General features: G+C 36.5%; 1 protein-coding gene and 1 long non-coding RNA gene across 4 annotated transcripts in view; one reads left to right on the top strand and one right to left on the bottom strand.

The window, feature by feature from the left end:
• LOC138151682 (uncharacterized) overlaps positions 1-20,487 on the bottom strand; it is a 44,682-nt gene that overhangs the window by 6,032 nt on the left and 18,163 nt on the right. For 2 of the 3 annotated variants that reach the window (XR_011165889.1, XR_011165887.1), the window contains exon 4: positions 16,806-18,033. This is a non-coding gene — a long non-coding RNA (uncharacterized lncRNA). Of the gene's footprint in view, positions 1-13,048; positions 13,187-16,805; positions 18,034-20,487 lie in introns of those variants that run through there. The other variant, XR_011165888.1, reaches the window with a different exon arrangement.
• Positions 1-20,487, top strand: part of UNC80 (unc-80 homolog, NALCN channel complex subunit) — a 219,338-nt gene that overhangs the window by 194,279 nt on the left and 4,572 nt on the right. Inside the window, exons 56-60 of the mRNA XM_069075228.1 lie at positions 4,499-4,637; positions 9,577-9,633; positions 17,764-17,845; positions 17,940-18,051; positions 19,113-19,318. Coding sequence (XP_068931329.1) covers positions 4,499-4,637; positions 9,577-9,633; positions 17,764-17,845; positions 17,940-18,051; positions 19,113-19,318 — 596 coding nt within the window. The remainder of the gene's footprint in view (positions 1-4,498; positions 4,638-9,576; positions 9,634-17,763; positions 17,846-17,939; positions 18,052-19,112; positions 19,319-20,487) is intronic.

The following is a 20,487-nucleotide window of genomic DNA, read 5'->3' as shown; positions in this document are numbered from 1 at the left end:
CCCTCTGAACTAATTCTGATAGGAGTAAGGTTACAGCATTGTTTCCCACCCCAACCCCAACCCTCCTTCACTTTCCCCTCCATTATAAGAGCTCTTCCTTACAAGCCTCTTTCATGTGAGAAAAAGTTTCCCTATTTTATCTTTCCCTTCCCCCTTCTTCCAAGGTATTCCTCTTTCTTGCCCTTTCATTATTTGGGGCGGGGGGGGAATGATTACAACATAATCAACTCACACTCATGTCCTCTGTCTATGTAAACTAATTCTAACTACCCTAATAATCATAAAGTTCTTAGGAGTTACATATACCATCTTCCCATATAAGAATGTAAATAGTTTAACTTCATTTGAGTCTATTATGATTACTCCTTGTTTACCTTTCTATGCTTCTCTTGAGTCTTGTGTTTGAATATAAGATTTTCTATTCAGTTCTGGTCTTTTCATCAGGAATACTTGAAAGTCCTTTATTTCATTAAATATCTACTTTTCCTCCAAATTATTATACTCAGTTTTGCTGAATGTTATTTTTAGTTTTAATCTTAGCTCCTCTGCTCTCCAGAATAACATGTTCCAAGCCTTCCACTCCTTTGATGTAGAAGTTGCTAAATCTTATGCAATCCTGACTATAGCTTCAAGATATTTGAATGGTTTCTTCCTGATTGCTTGCAATATTTTCTTCTTGACTTGGGAGCTCTGGGATTTGGCTTATAACCATCCTAGGCATTTTCATTTTGGGATCTCTTTCAGGAAATGATTGATGGATTTTTCAATTTCTATTTTGCCCTCCAGATCTAAAATAACAGGGCAGTTTTCCTAGATAACTTCTTGAAATGTGATCTCTAGGCTCTCAGGTAGTTCAATAATTCTTAAATTATTACTCCTTGATCTGTTTTATAGGTCAGTTGTTTTTGCAATGAGCTATTTCACTTTTTCCTTCTTTTTTTTATTCTTTTGACTTTGTTTTATTGTTTCTTAATGTTTTATGGAGTTAGTAGCTTTCATCTGCCCAATTCAAATTTTTAAGGAATTGTTTTCTTCAGTGAGATTTTATAGCTCCCTCTTCTTTCATCTGGTCAACTCTGTGTTTTGAGGAATTCTTTTCTTCAATGAATTTTTGTGCCTCTTTTTACCATTAGGCTAATTCTGTTTTTTTAAGATGTTATTTTCTTCAGTATTGTTTATGCCTTTTGTGCTAAGCTGTTAATTCTCTTTTCAAAATTTTATTGCATCATTCTCATTTTCCCCCCAATTTTTCCTATATCTCTTATCTCTTTCTTCAACTCTTCTAGGAGTTCATGTTGGTCATGGGTCCAATTAGCATTTTTTTTGAGGCTCTGCTTATCACTATTTTCGCAATATTGTTTTCTAAGTTTATGTCTTGGTCTTCTCCGCCACTGTAGTAACTTTTTATGGTCAAGCTCTTTTTTGTGATTTGCTCATTTTTCCACTCTATTTCTTGACTTTGAATTTTATGTTAAAGTTGGGCTCTGCTCCCCTGGAGGTGAGGAGACATGCTAAGCTTCAGTCTTTTTTGTTCTGCTATTTTCAGAGATAGTTATGTGGGTCTACAAGTTTTTGGTACTTCCAAGGTGGTATGATCCAGGGAAAGGTGTGGTCACTGCTGTCTTGGTCTAAATTTTGGTCTTTACCCAAGAAGGGCCACTGCTTCCCTCTAGCTGCAAGTGCTAGTCTCCTCTTGACCTTGGAACTATAACCAGGGCCCCTGCTCTCTTGTATGTATCACATGGTATTCCTCTCTGCCCTGGAACTGTGACCCAGAACTGCATGTAGGCAATAGAACTGCCAATCAACGCCAGCTGCACCCAGTACCAGCAAAGGGCCGCCTATAATCTCTTTCTGACCAGTTGTCTGACCCCTTACTATCTCTGAGCTGAGAGCTGTCATAGCTGCCTCCAAGGTCCACTGCTAATACTCTTGCCTCACTCAAGGATGACCCCCACCTGGGTGTCACAGACCTCTCCTGCCAACCTCCTAAGCTGTCTTAGTTTGGAAAAATGTCTCACTCTGACCTTTTGTTTACTCTGCTGCTCCAAAATTTGATTTGCAGAGTTATTTTAAAGTTGTTTGTAGGTTAATATTGGGAGAGTTCAGCTTGGTTGTTGCCTGTACTGCACCATCTTCACTCTTGCATTCTTAAAAATTATTGAGGAATCTCCCCCAAGAAATTTCGTTTATATGGATAATGTCTATCAATATTTTACTGTATTAGGAACCAAAATATCTTAGTATTGTTATGAAAATAATTTTGACCTTATGGACCCTCTGAGTGATCCAGGGCCCACACTTTGAAAAGGTGCTGAGGACTCTAGTAAATAAGTGACAACATGATGGGCTACAATCACAAAAGAAATTCCTTCTCGAAAGACAGGTCAACCCAGGGGTGTCTAACTCAAACAGAAATGGGGGTCACTGCAATGTACAAAAGGACATTAACACATAACAATTTGAAAACCACATATTATTATTATCTATGTTCTTTAGTGTTTTTATTTATTTTACTAAGTATTTCCCAATTTCATTTTAATCTGTTTCTAGCCACACTTGAGGGTATTGTATACTGCCTGCAGTCACTAGTCTGGTATTTGATAACTACCATGTTTCCCCGATAATAAGACACTGTCTTATTATTTTTTTTTGGACAGGAAAACACCAGAGGGCTTATTTTCAGGGGAGGGCTTATTTTAATGAACATTGACAGCAATTTTAATAAACAGGTAAATGTGAACAAAAAAATGTACCTTTATTCAATAAGCAAATCACTGGGGAAGAACAGGATGACGCGCTCACTGCTGCAGCTCTGATTGGATGCAGCTCAGCATCCATTCATTTCACCCAAGGGGGGGGAACGGTGCATACAGAGGGTACCATAATGTAGCGTGTAGCGCAGGGGATCACCTTCACTACAGTAGCAATCTCAATAGGGCTTATTTTCGGGGGAGGGCTTATTTTAGAGGAATCTTACACAGTAAGGGGAGGGCTTATTTTTGGGATAGGTCTTATTATCAGGGAAACATGGTATGTCTTAAACCACACTGCCACCTCATCAGCCTACTTACAAACACCATTTCCCATTCTCTGATTTGAACACAAACCAGAAAAGCCACTTTAAAGACAGTCATCACTCAATAAATTCATAACTCTAATAATTTCCAGATATCCCTTGACCATTCAAACTATATCCAATGTAAAGAAAAGTATTTGTGAAATTTTCTTAGGTACTAATTTGGCAGACTAATAAACTTGTCTGGGAGCATTTTCCCCCTCATAACAATAAATCTGAATATATTTACTCCTTGACAATCAGGGAGAAATTTATTCATGCGCAATGAGGTGACTCAGTCCAAATTTCAGTTTGGTAGCATTTTTAATGTATGATACCAATTTCAAATCAGCTTTTCAACCTTATTTTGGCAGAGAAATATATGAAGTTTAGGTAAAAATTAACCTTTTCAAAGGTAAAAGTGTTTTATGGCTTTGAATTTTTTTTCTCTTAAAAATTTTTTTCTATAGTTTTTTCTTCCAAAAAGGACAATCATTTTCCAAGATATTAGAAAATCTTTAAATATATGCTCATTAAAGAAGGACCAAGCTATATTAATTTATACAATGCATTTGTACATAGTAGAGATAATACAGTGAAAATTTTAATTTAAAGGAAAATTATAATATCTGCTTACGATCATTTATATTTAAAATTCATGTGTTCAGTTAGGAGAAATTATAGTAAAATTATAAAAATTATTTTTAAAAGTTCTTGAGTTGCTTGACACAATTAATAATCCTGGTTTTCTAATGTTTTAACAAAATTATGCCAAGGAAATTAACTCTATTTAAAAATGTTAAACAACTGTTAACTATAGCCTAATACAATTCTTTTCAATAAAGGATTCCTATAAATATCTTACAAAAATATAGTCCAAGTTTAGCTTTTCTTTCATCTCAAGGTTCTTTAGTTGGTAAATTATGTAAACCATGCAAGAAATTGACACAGGCTCATTCATGAGTTATTTTGCCATATGGGGATGAAAGGAGAATGAAATATCATCGGCTCTTTCTGTAGAGATTTTTAAAAAATGCTTTAGGTGGCATAGTGGATAGGGTGTTGGACCTGGAGTCAGATCCTACCTCAGATGCTGTTAGTACCCTGGACAAATCACTTAACCTCTCTGTGCCTCAGTTTCTTCATCTGTAAAATGGGGGTGATAATACCACCTAAGTCTTAGGACTGTTGTAAGGATAAAATGAGATAACATTTATAAAGCACTTTGCAAACCATAAAATGCTATATAAATGCTCACTTTGTTCACTAATTTGTCAGTGAAGAGACTGACTCCTTCAAGTGAACGGTGAAGGAACTAAACAGGAATGTAACTGAGCATTTTCTGATTTTCTGAGCTCTTGATTCTGAGGTTTTCTATACAAGTTTTGATACCCATTTTGCCACTTCTTCTGACCTCATTTCCTTCTGTGTCCTTTTTAGATGACTCGGTGAGCATGCCCAGTGTGGTAAGTGAACAAGAAGCTTACCTCATGAGCGCCATTGGAAGGCGACGATTCTCAAGCCATGTCTCCAGCATGTCTGCACCTCAGGCTGAGGTGGGCATGCTGCCCAGTCAGAGGTAAAGTGCCCTTTATTTTGTGTATTCCCTATTTTAAGCCTAAAGTAGAAATTCTGAGACTTGATCTGACCATGATAGCCCCCCACCCATCAAAAACTTAAAATGGTTCCCTATTAATTTTTAAGATAAACTCCTCTGCTGGGTATTTAAAGCTTTCCACAACTTCTCCCCTTCCTGTCTTTCTAGCCTCTTACATATCAATCCTCTCTACACTCAGAGGTCTTATGCATCTCAGTGCCTGTACACTGGCTATCCCCCATGCCTGGAATGCTCAGCTTCCCACCCCACAGCTGCTAGTGCCTTTCCCTTTCATTTTAACTTGTATCTATTCTTTATGTATCTTGTATATACCTATATATGTGCATGTTATTTCCCTCGTTAGGATGTAAGCTCCTTGAGGGAAGGGACTGTTTTCACTTTTTTCTCTGCATCCCTAGTGCTTAGGGCAGTGCCTGGCACATAGTAAGGGCTTAATAAATGCTTGTTGATTGATTGATCTACTTAGTACAGAAAAAAAAAATGAAAAGGTGAGAGTGCATTGGGATCTTAGACCTACCTATTTAGCAGATATTTGACACTTTAGTTTCAGTTTCATATATATATATATATATATATATATATATATATATATATATATGTCTCCCTTATTAGAACTCTACTCCAGTGCTAGCAATATTAAGTGCCAACAATCCCTTTAGGTATAGCATTATTACTGTATGTTATCTATAGCCAGCTTAATTTAAAGTTATGCTAATTTTAAAAATGATTCATTTAATGTTTGCTTTACCTTTGCTATCATGATTTTAGGGAGAATTTAAAGTTATGATTCTTCATAACAAGCATGCATCAGTTTGCAAAGTGGTTATCTAAGCTTTATAAATTTAACTTTAAATAGACATGGAGACATACTTTCTGCTCTGAGTATTGTTCCTGTATAAGGGTGGGGTCAATTAAACCAGTGTTATCTCCTTACCCCACTCTGATTGATGCAATCAATCTATCATTCCATCCCACTTGGATCTGACAAAAGTATCAGTTAAGAGGTGTTACTGATTGTCTCAGTCAACACCTACCCTTACACCTGAAATGATTTTGTATCTTATAGACACTTGGCTTCCTTTCTTGGTGAATGACACTCTCTCATCTCTCTGTGATCCCTCAGTATCAAGGATCATAAGAAGTGTAATGCCTGAGAATTTTCTTGGAATGATGAATTTGGTCAAGTGTATCTTTTCTAGTAGGCACCTGTGTTCAGTCTTTAGTAGCAAATGAAATAAGAAAGGAATTTTGATGCTAAATAGATTTGTGACTTTGGACAAATCACCTACGCTCTCTGGGTTTCAGTTTTCTCATCTTTAAAATAAGAGAATTATTCTAGATACTCTTTAAGGTTCTGTCTATTTCTTTTAGTCTTTTCTTCAAGGTGAGATTTGACATGATAGATTGCAGTAGGTAGAAGGTTCCAATTTGACCTCTGACACCTACTGACTGTATAACCCTGGGCAAGTCATTTAATTTCTTAGGACCTCAAGTCACAAACTCTATAAGACTATAAACTGCAGATAAGTGGTCTATCTGTCTCAGTGGTGGGAGTTTTCACACCAAAGACTACATTGATGAAATCACTGACCCAGATGAAAAACATTTCTGGAAAGCATTTTTTTCCATGCTTTCAATAATATGTGTGAGTGAAAACAGTAAAAGTACTAGCACAACTGAACAATTTAAAAGTCTACTGCAGAAAGTTAACTACCTTTAACATCAAAGTATACTCTATTTCGCAAAATCTTTTAAAGGATTGGTCTAGTGGGTACTTAATTACTTTCTGTTCTCCATCTCTTAAACTCTCACCTTGCATTAATGATAGAGGGACAGACAGATAGAGAGATAGATAGATATAGAAAGACAGGCAGCCAGAGAGAGAGAGAGAGACAGAGAGAGAGAGAGAGAGAGACAGAGAGAGAGAGAGAGAGAGAGAGAGAGACAGAGAGAGACAGAGAGAGAGACAGAGAGAGAGACAGAGAGAGAGAGAGAGAGACAGAGAGAGAGAGAGAGAGAAGAGATATATGAGATAGAAATCAGGAGACATGGTAATTCAGATTTTTAAAAAATAGTTAAATATAATTATGAAACTCCTCATAGTTTGGTATCAAATATTTTTAAGTTGTAGAAGCTTTTACCAAGCCAATGAGAGGTAGCACGGTACAGTCATGGTTAGAACACTGGGCTTGAAGTCAGGAAAATCAGGGTCAGATCATGCCTTAGATAGCTATTACCTGAGTGATCCTAAGCAAATCACTTCACCTCTCTGGGCTTCAAGATACCTCAACTGTAAAATGAGGAGGTTGGACTTAAGTGACCTACCTGTATGGTCCCTTTGAGATCTAAATCTGCAAATCTACAGTCCTGTGAAATGGCTCCATGAATAAAATGCTAGACCTAGAGTCAAGAAAACCCAAGTTCAAATTTGGCCTCAGAGAATTATTAGCTGTGTGACCCTGGGTGTAACCTCTGTCTACCTCACTTTCCTCATTTGAAAAGTGAGGATAAGAATAGAACCTCCTTCCCCGGGGTTTTGTTTTGTGAGTATCAAGTGAGATAATATTTGTAAAGTATTTTGCAAGGCATAAAGTGCTCTATAAATGCTAACCAAAAAAAGATGAAATTAAATTCATAAAATGAAGCCCAAGTTAATGAAGATTTTTTAAAGCAGAATACAAACAAGAATAAGAGAAAATTAATAATTAGTTTTTTAAATGAGATAGGATCTATAAAGTATTCTATACCTATAAAGCATTATATGAAAGTAAGTTATTATGACTATCATTGAAAGAAAATATATTATTCTAAAAAAATAGGACTAACAACAATTAATTTTAATGTTTTCCTAACATTTTTTAAATTTTTACTTAAAAAAGAATTGAAGGAAAAATCCTAGTAGATCTAACATTGAACACTCTTTGAAGAAAGTAACATTTCATTATTTCATGTAAACAGAGTAGGAAGTAAGGTGTGATGGCAGGAATTCTGAAGGGATCTGGAGTCAAAGTGCCCCTCTCTGCTTCTGGGGACCTGGGGCATGTTAGGTTACCTCTCCAGCCACATCTATAAAATTAGAGGGTGAAACCTGATGATCTCTAGGGGTCCCTTCTATCTCAAGATCTATCATCTATGAACTAGTAACTAATCATCAGAGCTCTGGCAAAAGTTGATTGGGTAAACCATATTGCTTGTCATTTTCCACATACAATAAGGATGTGACTTTGGCTTGTCCATATGGGGATTAGCCTTGGGAGATAAGCACTAGTGGTCTCCATTTTGCAGCTTCCTTAGTAAGTGTTTAAAAATCTGATTTGTGGGGGCAACTAGGTGGCGCAGTGAATAGAGCAGGAGTCTGGAGGACCTGAGTTCAAATTTGACCTGAGACACTTAACACTTACTAGCTGTGTGACCTTGGGCAAGTCACTTAACCCCAATTGCCCTGCCTTCCCCCCTCCAAAAATAAAAAGACCAAAATAATCTGATTTCTGAGCTTCTCAGAGCACTGATTATGAATTGTGAGTGAATGGAAAAGGCAAATCTGATGTTCCAGTACTCTATTAGCATTTCCTTTTTTGAACACCAACAATTAGTTATGCTTAGCACACAATAAATGTGTGTTTGATGGGATGACAGCTGAGGGATGACAGCCCTCAGAATAACACTTAAAGCACAAAGGTTTTAAAAAGAAAATTAGTACCAACCATTTCCACTAAACATTTTTATAGAAACTTAAAATACAAAGTTTCCAACACTCCTCAACAAATGCAAATGTTTCCTTCTTCATCTTCCGTAAGGAGTTTATACCCAGTGAGAAAAATGAGGGCAGGCGATATGTTATATTGCCATCCATCTGAACAGATGGATGAACAAAACTGCAATCTGGACAGACTGAAGTTGGAGAGGCTGATGGAGATATCTATATTCATTCATTTCTACTTGATTCATTTCATGGGAGAATAGGGTTGCGTTTTTTCCCCCTACATTTGGAGTGGTAGAGCATTTCCTAAAATACTGTCTTTTTAGTGCATTTGTGCAAACTTTGAAGCACATCAAGACTTCCTAAATTGTGGTAATTTAATTTGTTACAATCAAACAAGTATTTACTGAGTGCCTACCACGTGCCCAGCACTGTGTTCTACAAGAAAAGTTTAAGACACCACCCCTGTCCTCAAAGAGGTCTCTTTGCAGCCAAGTAAACTCAAGGCTCGTTGATCTTACTGCCCACCTGACAGATTTCTCATGTGGACATTTCTCTTTCAATCATCACAATAGATGCAATGTTAATTGTTGAGGAAGGAGAAGATGATTTGAATTTGTAAGGATTTCCTAGGTCAATTCCCTCCAATTTACTTGCATCTTCATTGTAGTGTTAACTTAGGCATCTGATACTGCTTTTGTTTTTTGTTTGTTTGTTTGTTTGTTTAAAATATATGATCAGAATTCAAAGTTGGTATTAGGAGTTCATGGTAAGTGTTTTTTTTTTTCATTCTAATTACCAAGGACAAAAAAAATAAATCCTAAGGTGGATGATTTTCAATGAAGCTGCAAGTAATTCAACCAAATAGCTTAAAAATAAGTATTAGTTTTGATTTTCTATAGATTGCTCCTAGAAAGCATTTCAAAGCTCCTGTATTGATTTGGAGCACTCTAGGTCCCAACACCTGACTGATAGATTGCTCCTCTAAATTAGTATGCAGACAATGTTTTCCTTACCCTGTGATGCCATGTCCTGATGAACCTAGCGTAAGGCCAAGTGGTTGACTGTCCTCCTTTCCCTTCCTTGTTCTGTTGATTTTTCTTTTTGTTTTTGTTTTTAGTCCTTTAAAAAAACAAACAATTGCATGCTTTTTTTGCATTTTCTTTCCCTAAATGCTTCATCTCCCTACCCCTCCTGCAGTGAACCTAATGTCCTCGATGACTCCCAGTGCCTGGCCGCTGAGGGCAGCCTCTCTAGGTACAGTGTCAATGCTACCTGTCTGTCAGTGTCTGTGCTGGGATACTAACTGTTCCCTGTCTCTCTGTCTCTTCTTCACCCCCTCCTTCCCTCTATTTCCATTCCTTTCCCCATGTTGTTCATGAATACACCAGTCTGCAAGTCAAAGGTGTAGCAAACCTTCCTTGATTTTCAGCTATAGATGGCAAAACTATTAAAAAAAAAAAACTAGCCCAGGAAAAGTTCTGTAGAGTTTTATGGTCAATTCTTAAGTCAGTGTAACAGTCTTATGTACCAGGTGTTAAATTTTTCCCTGCTAAATATTTTCCCTTCTACAGTGACATTCATTAATAATCTTCTAGGAACAACATCAATATGCATTCACTTATTTAAATACAGGTCCCCCCCAGTCAAGAAACCCTTTATTAAAACATTGTGACAGATTTTTAGTGAATATCCGTAACTAATTTACAAAATACTATAAGAATAATAATTTTATGTATATATCAACTCCCATTTTGAATTTATTTTATGGAGTTTCTTTAGTATCTTACTCTAGGAAGCTTATCAAAATAGCACTTATATATGGAATTTGTGACTCAGAACTAATCCAACTCCTCTAACTGACAATTGTCCAGTAAAATCAGGAAGACGAATGCTCCTTGGCTGAATTAGAAAAATCATATGATTCCAGCACAATATACAGTTAACCATGCTATGCATCTAAAGATTGTAAAGAAGGGATGGACTGCACCTTTAACACTCAGATAAATGACATCAATGGTTCCTAGCATTGTACTCTCATAGTCATACCTCTCAACTGATCCTCATTAGGTGGGGGAATGCTTCCTGTCCATCACTAGTGTCTTTATTCCATTTCAAGTGAATATCTGCTCTTTTAAGTCTTGCCTTTATCAAGTGTTATGTAACTGTGTCTCTTGTTTTATCAGTAAAGATGAGGAGATGTTGAGAGGCTGTTCCTGTGAACTTTCCCTTTTTAGAATTTTGTCAGTCATTCGGTTTTTTGGTGTTTTGTTCAGATTTCAATTTTTTTTTCATGTCGATTATGGGAAATTCATTCCATCATCAGATGTTTTGAGTTTTTAAATTTTTTGTTAGACCAGATTCATGACATTCATTTATGTTTGACAGCCCTAGGCTCAAAAGTTCAGTCTCTTACCATATGTGGAATAACTGCAGAGCTAAGGCTTGTTCCCACTGGCAGAAGCTCAAGGTTTATTTGACATAATTGAAATAACAGAAATGTTTCAAGATGGTTTGTATAATTGTGCACAATATTTGAAGAAATCAGATAGTCTATAGTGGGGTTGAAAATAGTCAGCTTGGCTTTTAAAGAATTTATCTGTTTACACTTAAATTTGTGTTTGAGCAAGATAAACTTCCTTAAAAACTCCCTTGAAATATCCTTAAAAAGCCTTGGTGGATTCAAAGTGAATCACTGTCTAAAACAGTTTTGCTGACCTAGAGGGAGTACAATATATTACATCAAATTTCCATTAGACCTACTATTATACATCTGAAATAAATGCTGTGAAATTTGCTCTGGAATTAAGTGGTCAAGAGCTGCACTATGCCATTTAAAGTGAGAGAGGTGGGATTTAGGTCAAGAGAGTATGTTAGCTTTGAGCATTTTTCTAAAAGAGTTAAGTAACACAATCCAGTCTTCTCTGACTCCACTGCTGATGGAAACATATCCAAGATTACACTTGGGCAAGAATAATTTAGACAAGCCCACCAGTCAGAAGATTTAGAACTGGACTAACCTTGGTTATAGAGAGTTGAATGGTCTGACTATACCCATTTACACTTCTGTGTATATGCATGGTTTGAAGCTAATTACAGATTCAACTCTTGACCTTTAAAACAGGAATACATTTTATTTGCTGAAAGTAAACCAAGTTAGCACAGTGATGTTCTACTTGGAAGCAACATATCCACTTTTGCTATACACAGATAAATGTTTACCATGTCACCAAGTTTTTAGCATTTTATAGAGGTGGGTTTAGGCAGAAGAGCATGTTTCTGATTAAAAGTTCTTACCATCATCCCCTCAAGGTGCAAAATCTTAAATTCCCAAAGGCACATGTCTTATAAACATTAATTAACTTGTGTCCAAGACCTAAAAGAAACTGAGCGACATTCCCAAAGATATCAGATTACAGAGCCTGAAGACTATTAAGCAGCATGACTAATTAATTAATTAACTCTTATAATTTGATTAGATGTTCATGAAAATGACTGTTTATAAGAAAATACTGAATATATGTACTATATTCATTAGGGACCAACAGAAATAGCTGGATTCAGAGAAGAAACAAAACATTGCACTGGCAAATATGAATGATAACAGTGAAAATTTTATAGGCAGGGGAAATTTTTCTTCCAAGACTTTTTAATGCAAAGAAAAACTAAGATAACATTTCTTTTATAAGTCATTTTAGGGCAGCTAGGTGGCACAGTTGATAGAGCACTGGGTCTGGAATCAGGAAGGCTTATTTTCATGAGTTCAAATCTGGACTCAGACACAAGTTGTATGACCCTGGGTAAGTCCCTTCACCCTGTTTGTCTTAGTTCCTCATCTCTAAAATAAGCTGGAGAAGAAAATGGCAAACTACTCCAGTGTCTTTGCCAAGAAAATCCCTAAATAGGATCACAAACAGTCCGACACATCTGAAATGACTGAACAACAATAAAGTTATTTGGAAAATAAAATGCCAGAGATTTTGAGGGCTCTGTAGCCACTGTTAGTTGAGTTTGTGTTGGGTTTTTTTTTTAAGACTGCAAGTTTATCTATTTGAGGGTTTTATGACATAATTATTTGTGCTTGTAATCTCTTAAGAAATGTGTGGAAAATTCCCTGCAGATAATTTTCTTTTTATCAGATCTCACAGATCTAGAACACTGCCCTCTGTCAGATGACCTGGATTCTATGACCAATTCTACTACTTTTTGTGCTATTTGAACAAATCACTTAACTTCCAGGGACCTGTTTCCTGATTTACAAAATGTCAGAGTTGGCTTAGACAACTGATCTTTGAGTTCCCTCCACTTTCAATATTTCAGGATTCTAGTGTGCTATTAATACATGTGGGAATAGATGTTTATTTGTACTTTAATGACTTAAAATTGTCTTTTATGCAAAGTAGAACATTATGAAAATAAGAAATGTCTAGTCAATGAACATATTTCCTCCTGAAAGGGTAATTTAAAATATAATAATTGGGAAGGAGAATATTTGTTCAAGTTTAATGAGATATCAAGGAAAGACCAAGATAGAATAAAAATATTTCTTTTTAGTACATGGTGCAGAAGATAGAGCACTGGGCTTGGAATCAGGAAGACTAATCTTCATGAGTTCAAATCAAGCCTTAAACACATACTAGCTGTGTGACCCAAATTACTTAACCCTGCTTACCTCAGTTTCCTCATCTGTAAAATGAGTTGAGAAGGAAATGGCAAACCACTCCAGTATCTTTGCCAAAAAAATCCCTAATGGAGTCCCAAAGAATTGGACACGACTGAAATCTTATGATCACCCAACTTTTCAAAGTATCTGGAAGATAAAAAGGGAAAAATAATTTCCTTTTTAATAGCTGAAAATCATTGCCTAAAAATCCCTTTTGAAATATGTGCCTACATGTTTTGTAGCTAAATCATTGTTATGTGAGAGGTAGTGTTCTGTGGAAAGAGATGAGATAAGGAATAAGACCTAGATTATAGTCCTTACTTTAGCCTTCACCAGCTGTGTGATTTAGGGTAAGTCAACAATGGCTTCTCGGATTTTCAGCTTCCATCATCTATAAAAGTGAATTCCCTGCAAACCAGGGTTGTTTTGAGTATCTAAAAAGATCATGTATGTAAAGGGACATTGAAAACTTTAGGCTGTTACAAAAATATAAGAGGTCATGAAAGGAAACCACAGCTAATTAATAGCAATAACAATCAAGTTATCAGCCCTCCAGTACCAAAATTCCATGATTGTAGGTTAAGTTACAACATCTTGTACGTTGTGGGTACTCAATAAATATTAAACAGGAAGCATTGTTTATGGGGAAAAGTAGGATCCTGTTTCATCCCTTCTCTGTGAATATCCCAGGCCATTTTCTCTGACATCATAGTTTGTTACTGTGGAAAGCTCACCTCAGATGTAACATTTCCTATGTACAGGATGCACAGTGAGGTAGTGGATAGGGCTCTGGGCCTGGAGTCAAATATGAGTTCCATTGTTTCTGAGTTCAGATCTGACCTCAGAAACTAACTAGTTGTATGACCCTGGGAAATTCACTTAACTCTGTTTGCCTCAGTTTTCTCACCTATAAAATGAGCTGGAGAAGGAAATGGCAAACCACTGCACTATCTTTGTCAAGAAAACTCCAAATGGGAGGTCATGAAGAGTTGAATATGACTGAAAATGAATGAACAATGTACAAAATGCTCTGCTCTGTTTAGAGAGTGTGTACACAAGACTCAGCCTATAATTGTGAGGCTAAAAAAAAGAAGAAGAAAAGCATCAGCTTTAAAAAAAACTGTTTTTGCTTTTGTTTTTGGCATTGATCTCACCCAGTGGTTTGCTTAATAATCCCTCTTTTCTGTCAAATGTGGTCTTTAAGTTAGGGGAAGCAGTTTGCAGTATGTCTCTGGGAACTAATTTTGTACTGAATTGATGACCTTCCTGAAGTCTGAAACAATTTTTCATGTATATTCTTGTCTAGATTTAATTTTATGTAAAACTATCATGAGGGTGTCTGTTTGGCTAGAATAGTCTCTTGCAGAGTAGTGAATAATATAGACAGTGAATGATTCAGCTGGGAGAGAAAAATTCATAACAAAATTCTTCTAAGTTATTTTAGCTCCTTTTGCAATTAAATGCTTCCCCTGTAATTTCTTCTTTTTGGGGAAACATGGAGTAAGATTTATTTTTTTGGTGACCAGGGTGTTTGATTCACTGTCATCCAACAATTTCTTCAACTGGATTTCCACTTCTATTGACTTCCATAATATTTTAATTATGTAGTCTGCAATTGTGTTATTTGTTAGTACCTCAAAAATACAAGTGAACATTCTTCTCTAAATGCAATTCTGAAAGGTGTTATAAGCCTTTGGTTAGAAAATTCTATTGGGCTTTAACTTTAGTACATACAAGTTAATATTTCTCCTTTAAACATTAAGGCAGAAGAGATTAGAAATTTTTCCTTTCTATGATTCAGAGCTTTAGATGACAAGTGTTCTGGGAAAGTTTGTTTGTTTTCAGGTTTGGGTTTTGTTTTCTGTCCACTAAGGAAATCAATGTTGACTGATCTTCTTTGAAGCATCCTTTGTGTTAGGGACTGTGCAAATACAGAAACTTTTCTGATTTATGATAGAGACAGTAATGATGTAGATTCTGGACTTTTGTTGCAAGTATATGAATGATCCACATTTCAGTTATGCAGATGGCCAGAACTTGGGCATTTTAACTTGAGAACTTAAAATAAAAAATGTGACATTTCTTGTTTGAATTAAGAAGTAAATTCATTTGATTGCTGCAGTTCTTATAGCCAAAAAAATTGAGTTCAATACATTTATTTTCTTTTACTTCTTAAAGATAAATTGGTTTAGAAATATAAGACATAATATAGGCAGGAGCTAGTTTGTATAGTCACTTCGATCTTCACTAGCTTGGCGTTTCTGGTTCTATACATATTCCTAGGCAGATATTACAAATTCTACAAAGTTATTACAGATTTCTATGATATAGAGATATGCCTACATTTAAAACATTTTTTACTTGTGATGTGAGACTAATTTCAGCTCCTGAAGAAGAAACTTATAGTATTATTTTCCATTCTACACAAATGGCTTTATTCAATGTTAAATCTCTATTTATTATCTGTCCAAACTGTGCAAGTATACACATCAATCCTTTAGTATCATTAATCACTTATTATCTTACTCAGTCAGGAGTGTGTTTCCAAGGACTTATCTAATATTTTCAACTCTGATATATACTTGCTATGATCATAAATGTATATACTTCTGAAAGGCAAGTAGTATGTTTATGATCCTTATTTTGGAATTCTGATAGTGTCACTACCATTGTACAATGATATTTATCACTCCCAATGTGAAATGGATTTTTTCTTTTATTTCATACATTTTTCTCACATTCCAGTATACGGCTTATTCCAATGATAATACTAGTGACAATTCACATTTGTATAGCATCCTTTTTTAGTGGCACTTCAAGAATTCATTACCTCCATAGTGAGTACTACCTCTCCCAATGTAGATCACAATTCTTCCACAATTCATCACCTGGTGGCCTTTGCACTAGTGATAAGCCTCTCTGCACTTTGCTAGTACTCAGACAAAATATTTTCCATCAGGATTTTATTTCAGTGATGGCTGCCCCCCCATATAAATTAACTTTGTTCTTAACTTGAAAACTTTGAGACTAGCCTCACTAGGGAGTTACTGCTTTATTCTAGATGAAATGTTATTCATATCAAGCAAGATGGTTGATATGGTCATGGAAGACATGTTTTATTTGGAATATCAGAACATGTTTATGATTGATTTTGCTCACTGTATGACAATGAGTCTTTTTTACATGACCCCAAATACTACTTTGGCCATCTTACAGTTTGTTCCTCCTTTATTCTATCCTTCTCCCACCCCTTCATTTGGCTACTTCCTTAAAGAAAAGAAAAGTAAGTGGCGAGGCAATCTAATTCTGCCTCTGACACAAACTAGTTGTGTGACCCTGGGCAAGTCCATGCTCCAGGGAATTCTTTTCCATGCTCCAAAGAATTCTCTAAAATTCTAAGCTGCAATATATTAACTAACCTGCACTGGTCCAGGGTATTTTCTCACTGGGCTAACTAGCTTCCTATCAGTGATGTCACAGGTCTGAAAACAACTGCAAAAGTTAGTTTTGTCTCTTTCCTGGACACTTCTGATTATGAATCACTATAAAATAGTTAACTGAACTATCATTAGGTGACAATTCTTTTCTAAGGCCACAGTAAAAAATATTAAATATTAAATGAATAATGATAACCTCATTCCCAGAATTAAGTTGTGTTCCAAGGGTATAAGATTTTTCCCTCTTATTAAAAGTACTCTTCTGTGTGCATGCAACTTAAGGAAAAACTGGCATTCGTGTGTCAATCAGTCATCCACAAAGAAAGATCACTGCCAAGTCATTTTTTTAATATAAAGGATTCAATTTGACTCAACAAACATTTATTAAGCAACTACTGTGTGCAGAGCAGTGTGTTAGGTACAGAGAGAGGTACTAAGTTTAGAGAAGACACCATCCTTCCCTTTCCTCGTGAATCATTGATCCAATCACACAAACATCCATTGCCCCAGTAATTCTCTTTTATGTTTAAGAGTAATGCTATGAGAACAATTAGAGTGTAAGATAAGTTAAAGGGAAGAGAGAATATGAGTTTTCAATATTATAAACTGCATGTTAAATTTCAGTGCATTCAGTGGGTCTTAAAGCTCTCTAATAATATGTCGATTAAATCACTTCGTATTTTATCAAAAAGTTTTAAAGGGTTTGGGTGTGCCTACTTGTGACTATGTTTAATCACAAGTCTCAAAGAGACTTCAGGCTGCAAACATGGATTGAATGTAGACCCTGTTCATGTGTCATGACCCTTCACCTAAATGGAACCTGTGTCTGTTGTGTTTGACATTTGTTTATTTTATTTTTATTTAAATTGAAATAAAAAAAAACAATTAGGCAATTATATCAGAGAGAGTTGTTTCCCTCTTCTATCCCTCCCAAAATCTGAGATTACAAAATACCATCTCATACTCTTTCTGTATATGGTATGCTTCATAATCAGGGGGTGACATAGATGTTTATTTTTGTATGGGGTGCGATATCATCAAGGGCTAAAAACCAAGAATCTCAATTTTGGCAGTTTTGAAGTGCAGGGCTTTATGCCAAATTCCATAACTCTTCAAACAGTTAGAAATCCCTACCTAAGGATGCCTATCTCACCTAGCCTTCAAAGACAGTGCTGTCTTTGAAGTGACTATGTCACTGAAGTGAAGTGGTTTGTGATCACACTGACCAGAGTCACTTCTTCTCTATATTTCTCCTTTGTTTCTGTTAATACTGCTGATACTTAACAGGGTGGCAAGTATACAGAGTGAACCTGGCCAACAGAATCTTCTTATTCAGCAACCACTAGGAAGGAAGAGGGGCCTGAGGCAGGTGAGTACCCAAGGACATATAGGGTCATATTCAAGATATAATCCATGTATTTTCTCAAGTCTCCCCAGACTTTACACTATTTCCTCTCCTTTAGCTAAGACGACCTCTTCTGTCTCGTCAAAAGACTCAGACTGAACCTCGAAGCCGTCATGGAGCCCGGCTCTCAACTACTCGTCGAAGCATACAACCTAAAACAAAGCCAACAGGTAAGACAACATTCATTCACATGACAGTGTTGGTACATAATAACATCTAGTAAGGGGACTGGGTGCCTAGATTTTATAAGATGGTACAGAGTTTAGGGTTATCTTTTGCTTAGTGTAAGGAGATGGGAGGAAGAGTCTCTGTGCATATCGGCACCATTATTTTCCAGGAGTTGGAAGACTCCATACACATACCCTCTTCTTCCCACCTCCTGACAGTAATATACTATTTGGTTAAGAGAGTTTATTTTTAAAAGGCTGATACCTTTTCAATCAAGTAAGCAAGCAAATATTTACTAAACACCTACTATGTGCCAGGCATTGTGCTAAGCACTGGAGATACAAAGAAAAAAGTGACAGTTCCTGCCCTCAAGGAGCTTACATTCTAAGGAGGGAGACAACATGTACCAATGTAAGTATTTACAGAACATATACAAAATGGATCCAGGGTAGTTTTGAGAGGGAGGACACGAGCAGCTAGGGGGATCAGGAAAGCATCTATGTAGAAGGCACTTGAGCTGAAGTAGTTGGAGAAACCAGGGATTCCAAGAGGCAGCACTGAGGGAGAGAATTCCAGGCACTGAAGTTAGCCAGTGCAAAGACAGAAGATTCAATTGTTAAAATATTAAGTGCTTAGGTCTGTTTTAGGGGGAGGATATAAAAATTAATATAAGGCAGACCCTTTTCTAGGGCAGGTACATTGTGCATATACACATACACACAATATACGAAAAGGCATAAATGCTTGAAGTATTACATATATGTGTCTGTCTGCCACACTGAAGACCAAAAAATTAGCTCATAAATTAAAGTCAAGTTTACACAGTTATTGTAAAGGATAACGATTAGCTTAATGCCTATACCTTAATGACCTTACTTTATGAAAATAATAACTAGAATAGTTTTTGTTATATTGAAGAGCCATGAAATTAAAGCATTCACTTTTACTAACAGAAAGTAGCAATGCCAGTAAAGGCGGGAGAACTTAATTCAGACAAATGAGAGCCAAAGATATCAATTGTGTTTTTCTATTCATCCCCCATTTTCTGCTTGCACGGAAACAGATCAGAAACGATCAGTGACCTTCACAGAAACTCAGCCTGAGACAGCACCTTCCCCAGCAGACACCCTTCCTGCCACCACCCAGCAACAGTGTTGCCACAAGAGCAGTCCTGGTCATTCTGGTAAGCCAGAAGTAGTGGAGAAACCAGTCCTCACATCTTCCCCTGCCATCATAGCTGCTGATCTCCATGGCCAGAGTCCCTGCCAGGTAATGGCTCTCATGACGACTTGAGACTGACTGCCGCCCTCCTATATAGTTCTTTAGATATCATTCAAACATGCCTTGGTTTCCTGAATTTTACTTTATAATCAAGTCTGAGTCAATTAACTCCATTGAGAGAACAGTACTAATAAAGCTAAAATCACTGGTTAATTCACATGAGATACTTAACTTTACAGAGAGAAAATATTTTGAGTATAGGTTTTGAAAGAGGACATTTTGTATGCAATTCAAAGATGTTCTTTTGAGACTGCAAGGAGGCATGGTGAATAGACAGGGGGCCCAGAATCAGGAAGAACTAAGTTTGGATACTACCTTAGTTGTTTGCCAGTTCAACTGCAGTTTCCACATTTGTAAAATGAGGATAAAAATAGTACTTTGTTGTTGGTTTTGTTTAGTTGTTTCAGTTGTGTCCAACTCTTCATGACCTCATTTGGAATTTTTTTGGCAAAGACAGTAGAGAGGTTTGCCATTTCCTTATCTAGATCATTTTACAAAGGAGAAAACTGAGGCAAACGGGTTTAAGTGACTTGCCCAGGGTTGCACAGCTACTAAGTGTCTGAGACTAAATTTTAATTCAGGTCTTCCTGACTCCAGGCATGGCACTCTATCCATTGTGCCACCTAACTGCCCTAATAATAATAGCACTTGTTTCATAGGTTGTTGTGAACATCAAATGAGATAAGATATGTAAAGCACTTTGCCATATTTAGAGTGCCATAAATGTTAGATATTCTTTTTGATGCAATGGGTAGAAATATTAGATGTTTCAGAGAAAATGACTCCTGTAGTACAGCAGAGTTTAGATGAAGAGCAGCAGAGCCAAACGGGGATAGAATTTGATAAAACTTTACTATTACTCAGAAGGGGAGGAGGGGAACAGATGTCACTAGGGAATGGTCTTGGTGTGGAGCCTATCAGAGCTCAAATTTTTAGAACTTTAGACAAAGAGCCAGCATGACACCAATAGGAGAGTACCTATTATCTACAGAAGTACTGTTGAGATGAGTGAAGTGAGAGTATTTTCTAAATTGCCAAATAAAAAGTGAAGAATGAGGTGCAGGGATAGAGGGAACGTAACTCTAGCTGTGCCATCCAGTAAGATCAAGGGGACAGAATTAGCTTACATATACATGCATCCTGGGCCACTGGGGCCC

This window comes from Petaurus breviceps, unplaced genomic scaffold, assembly GCF_028583685.1.
Source record: "Petaurus breviceps papuanus isolate PSGF00001 unplaced genomic scaffold, PetGlider_PUasm1.0 90903, whole genome shotgun sequence".
NCBI lineage: Eukaryota > Metazoa > Chordata > Mammalia > Diprotodontia > Petauridae > Petaurus > Petaurus breviceps.
The sequence above is the reverse complement of the archived record's forward strand: the minus strand, read 5'-3'. Positions and strand labels throughout refer to the sequence as shown.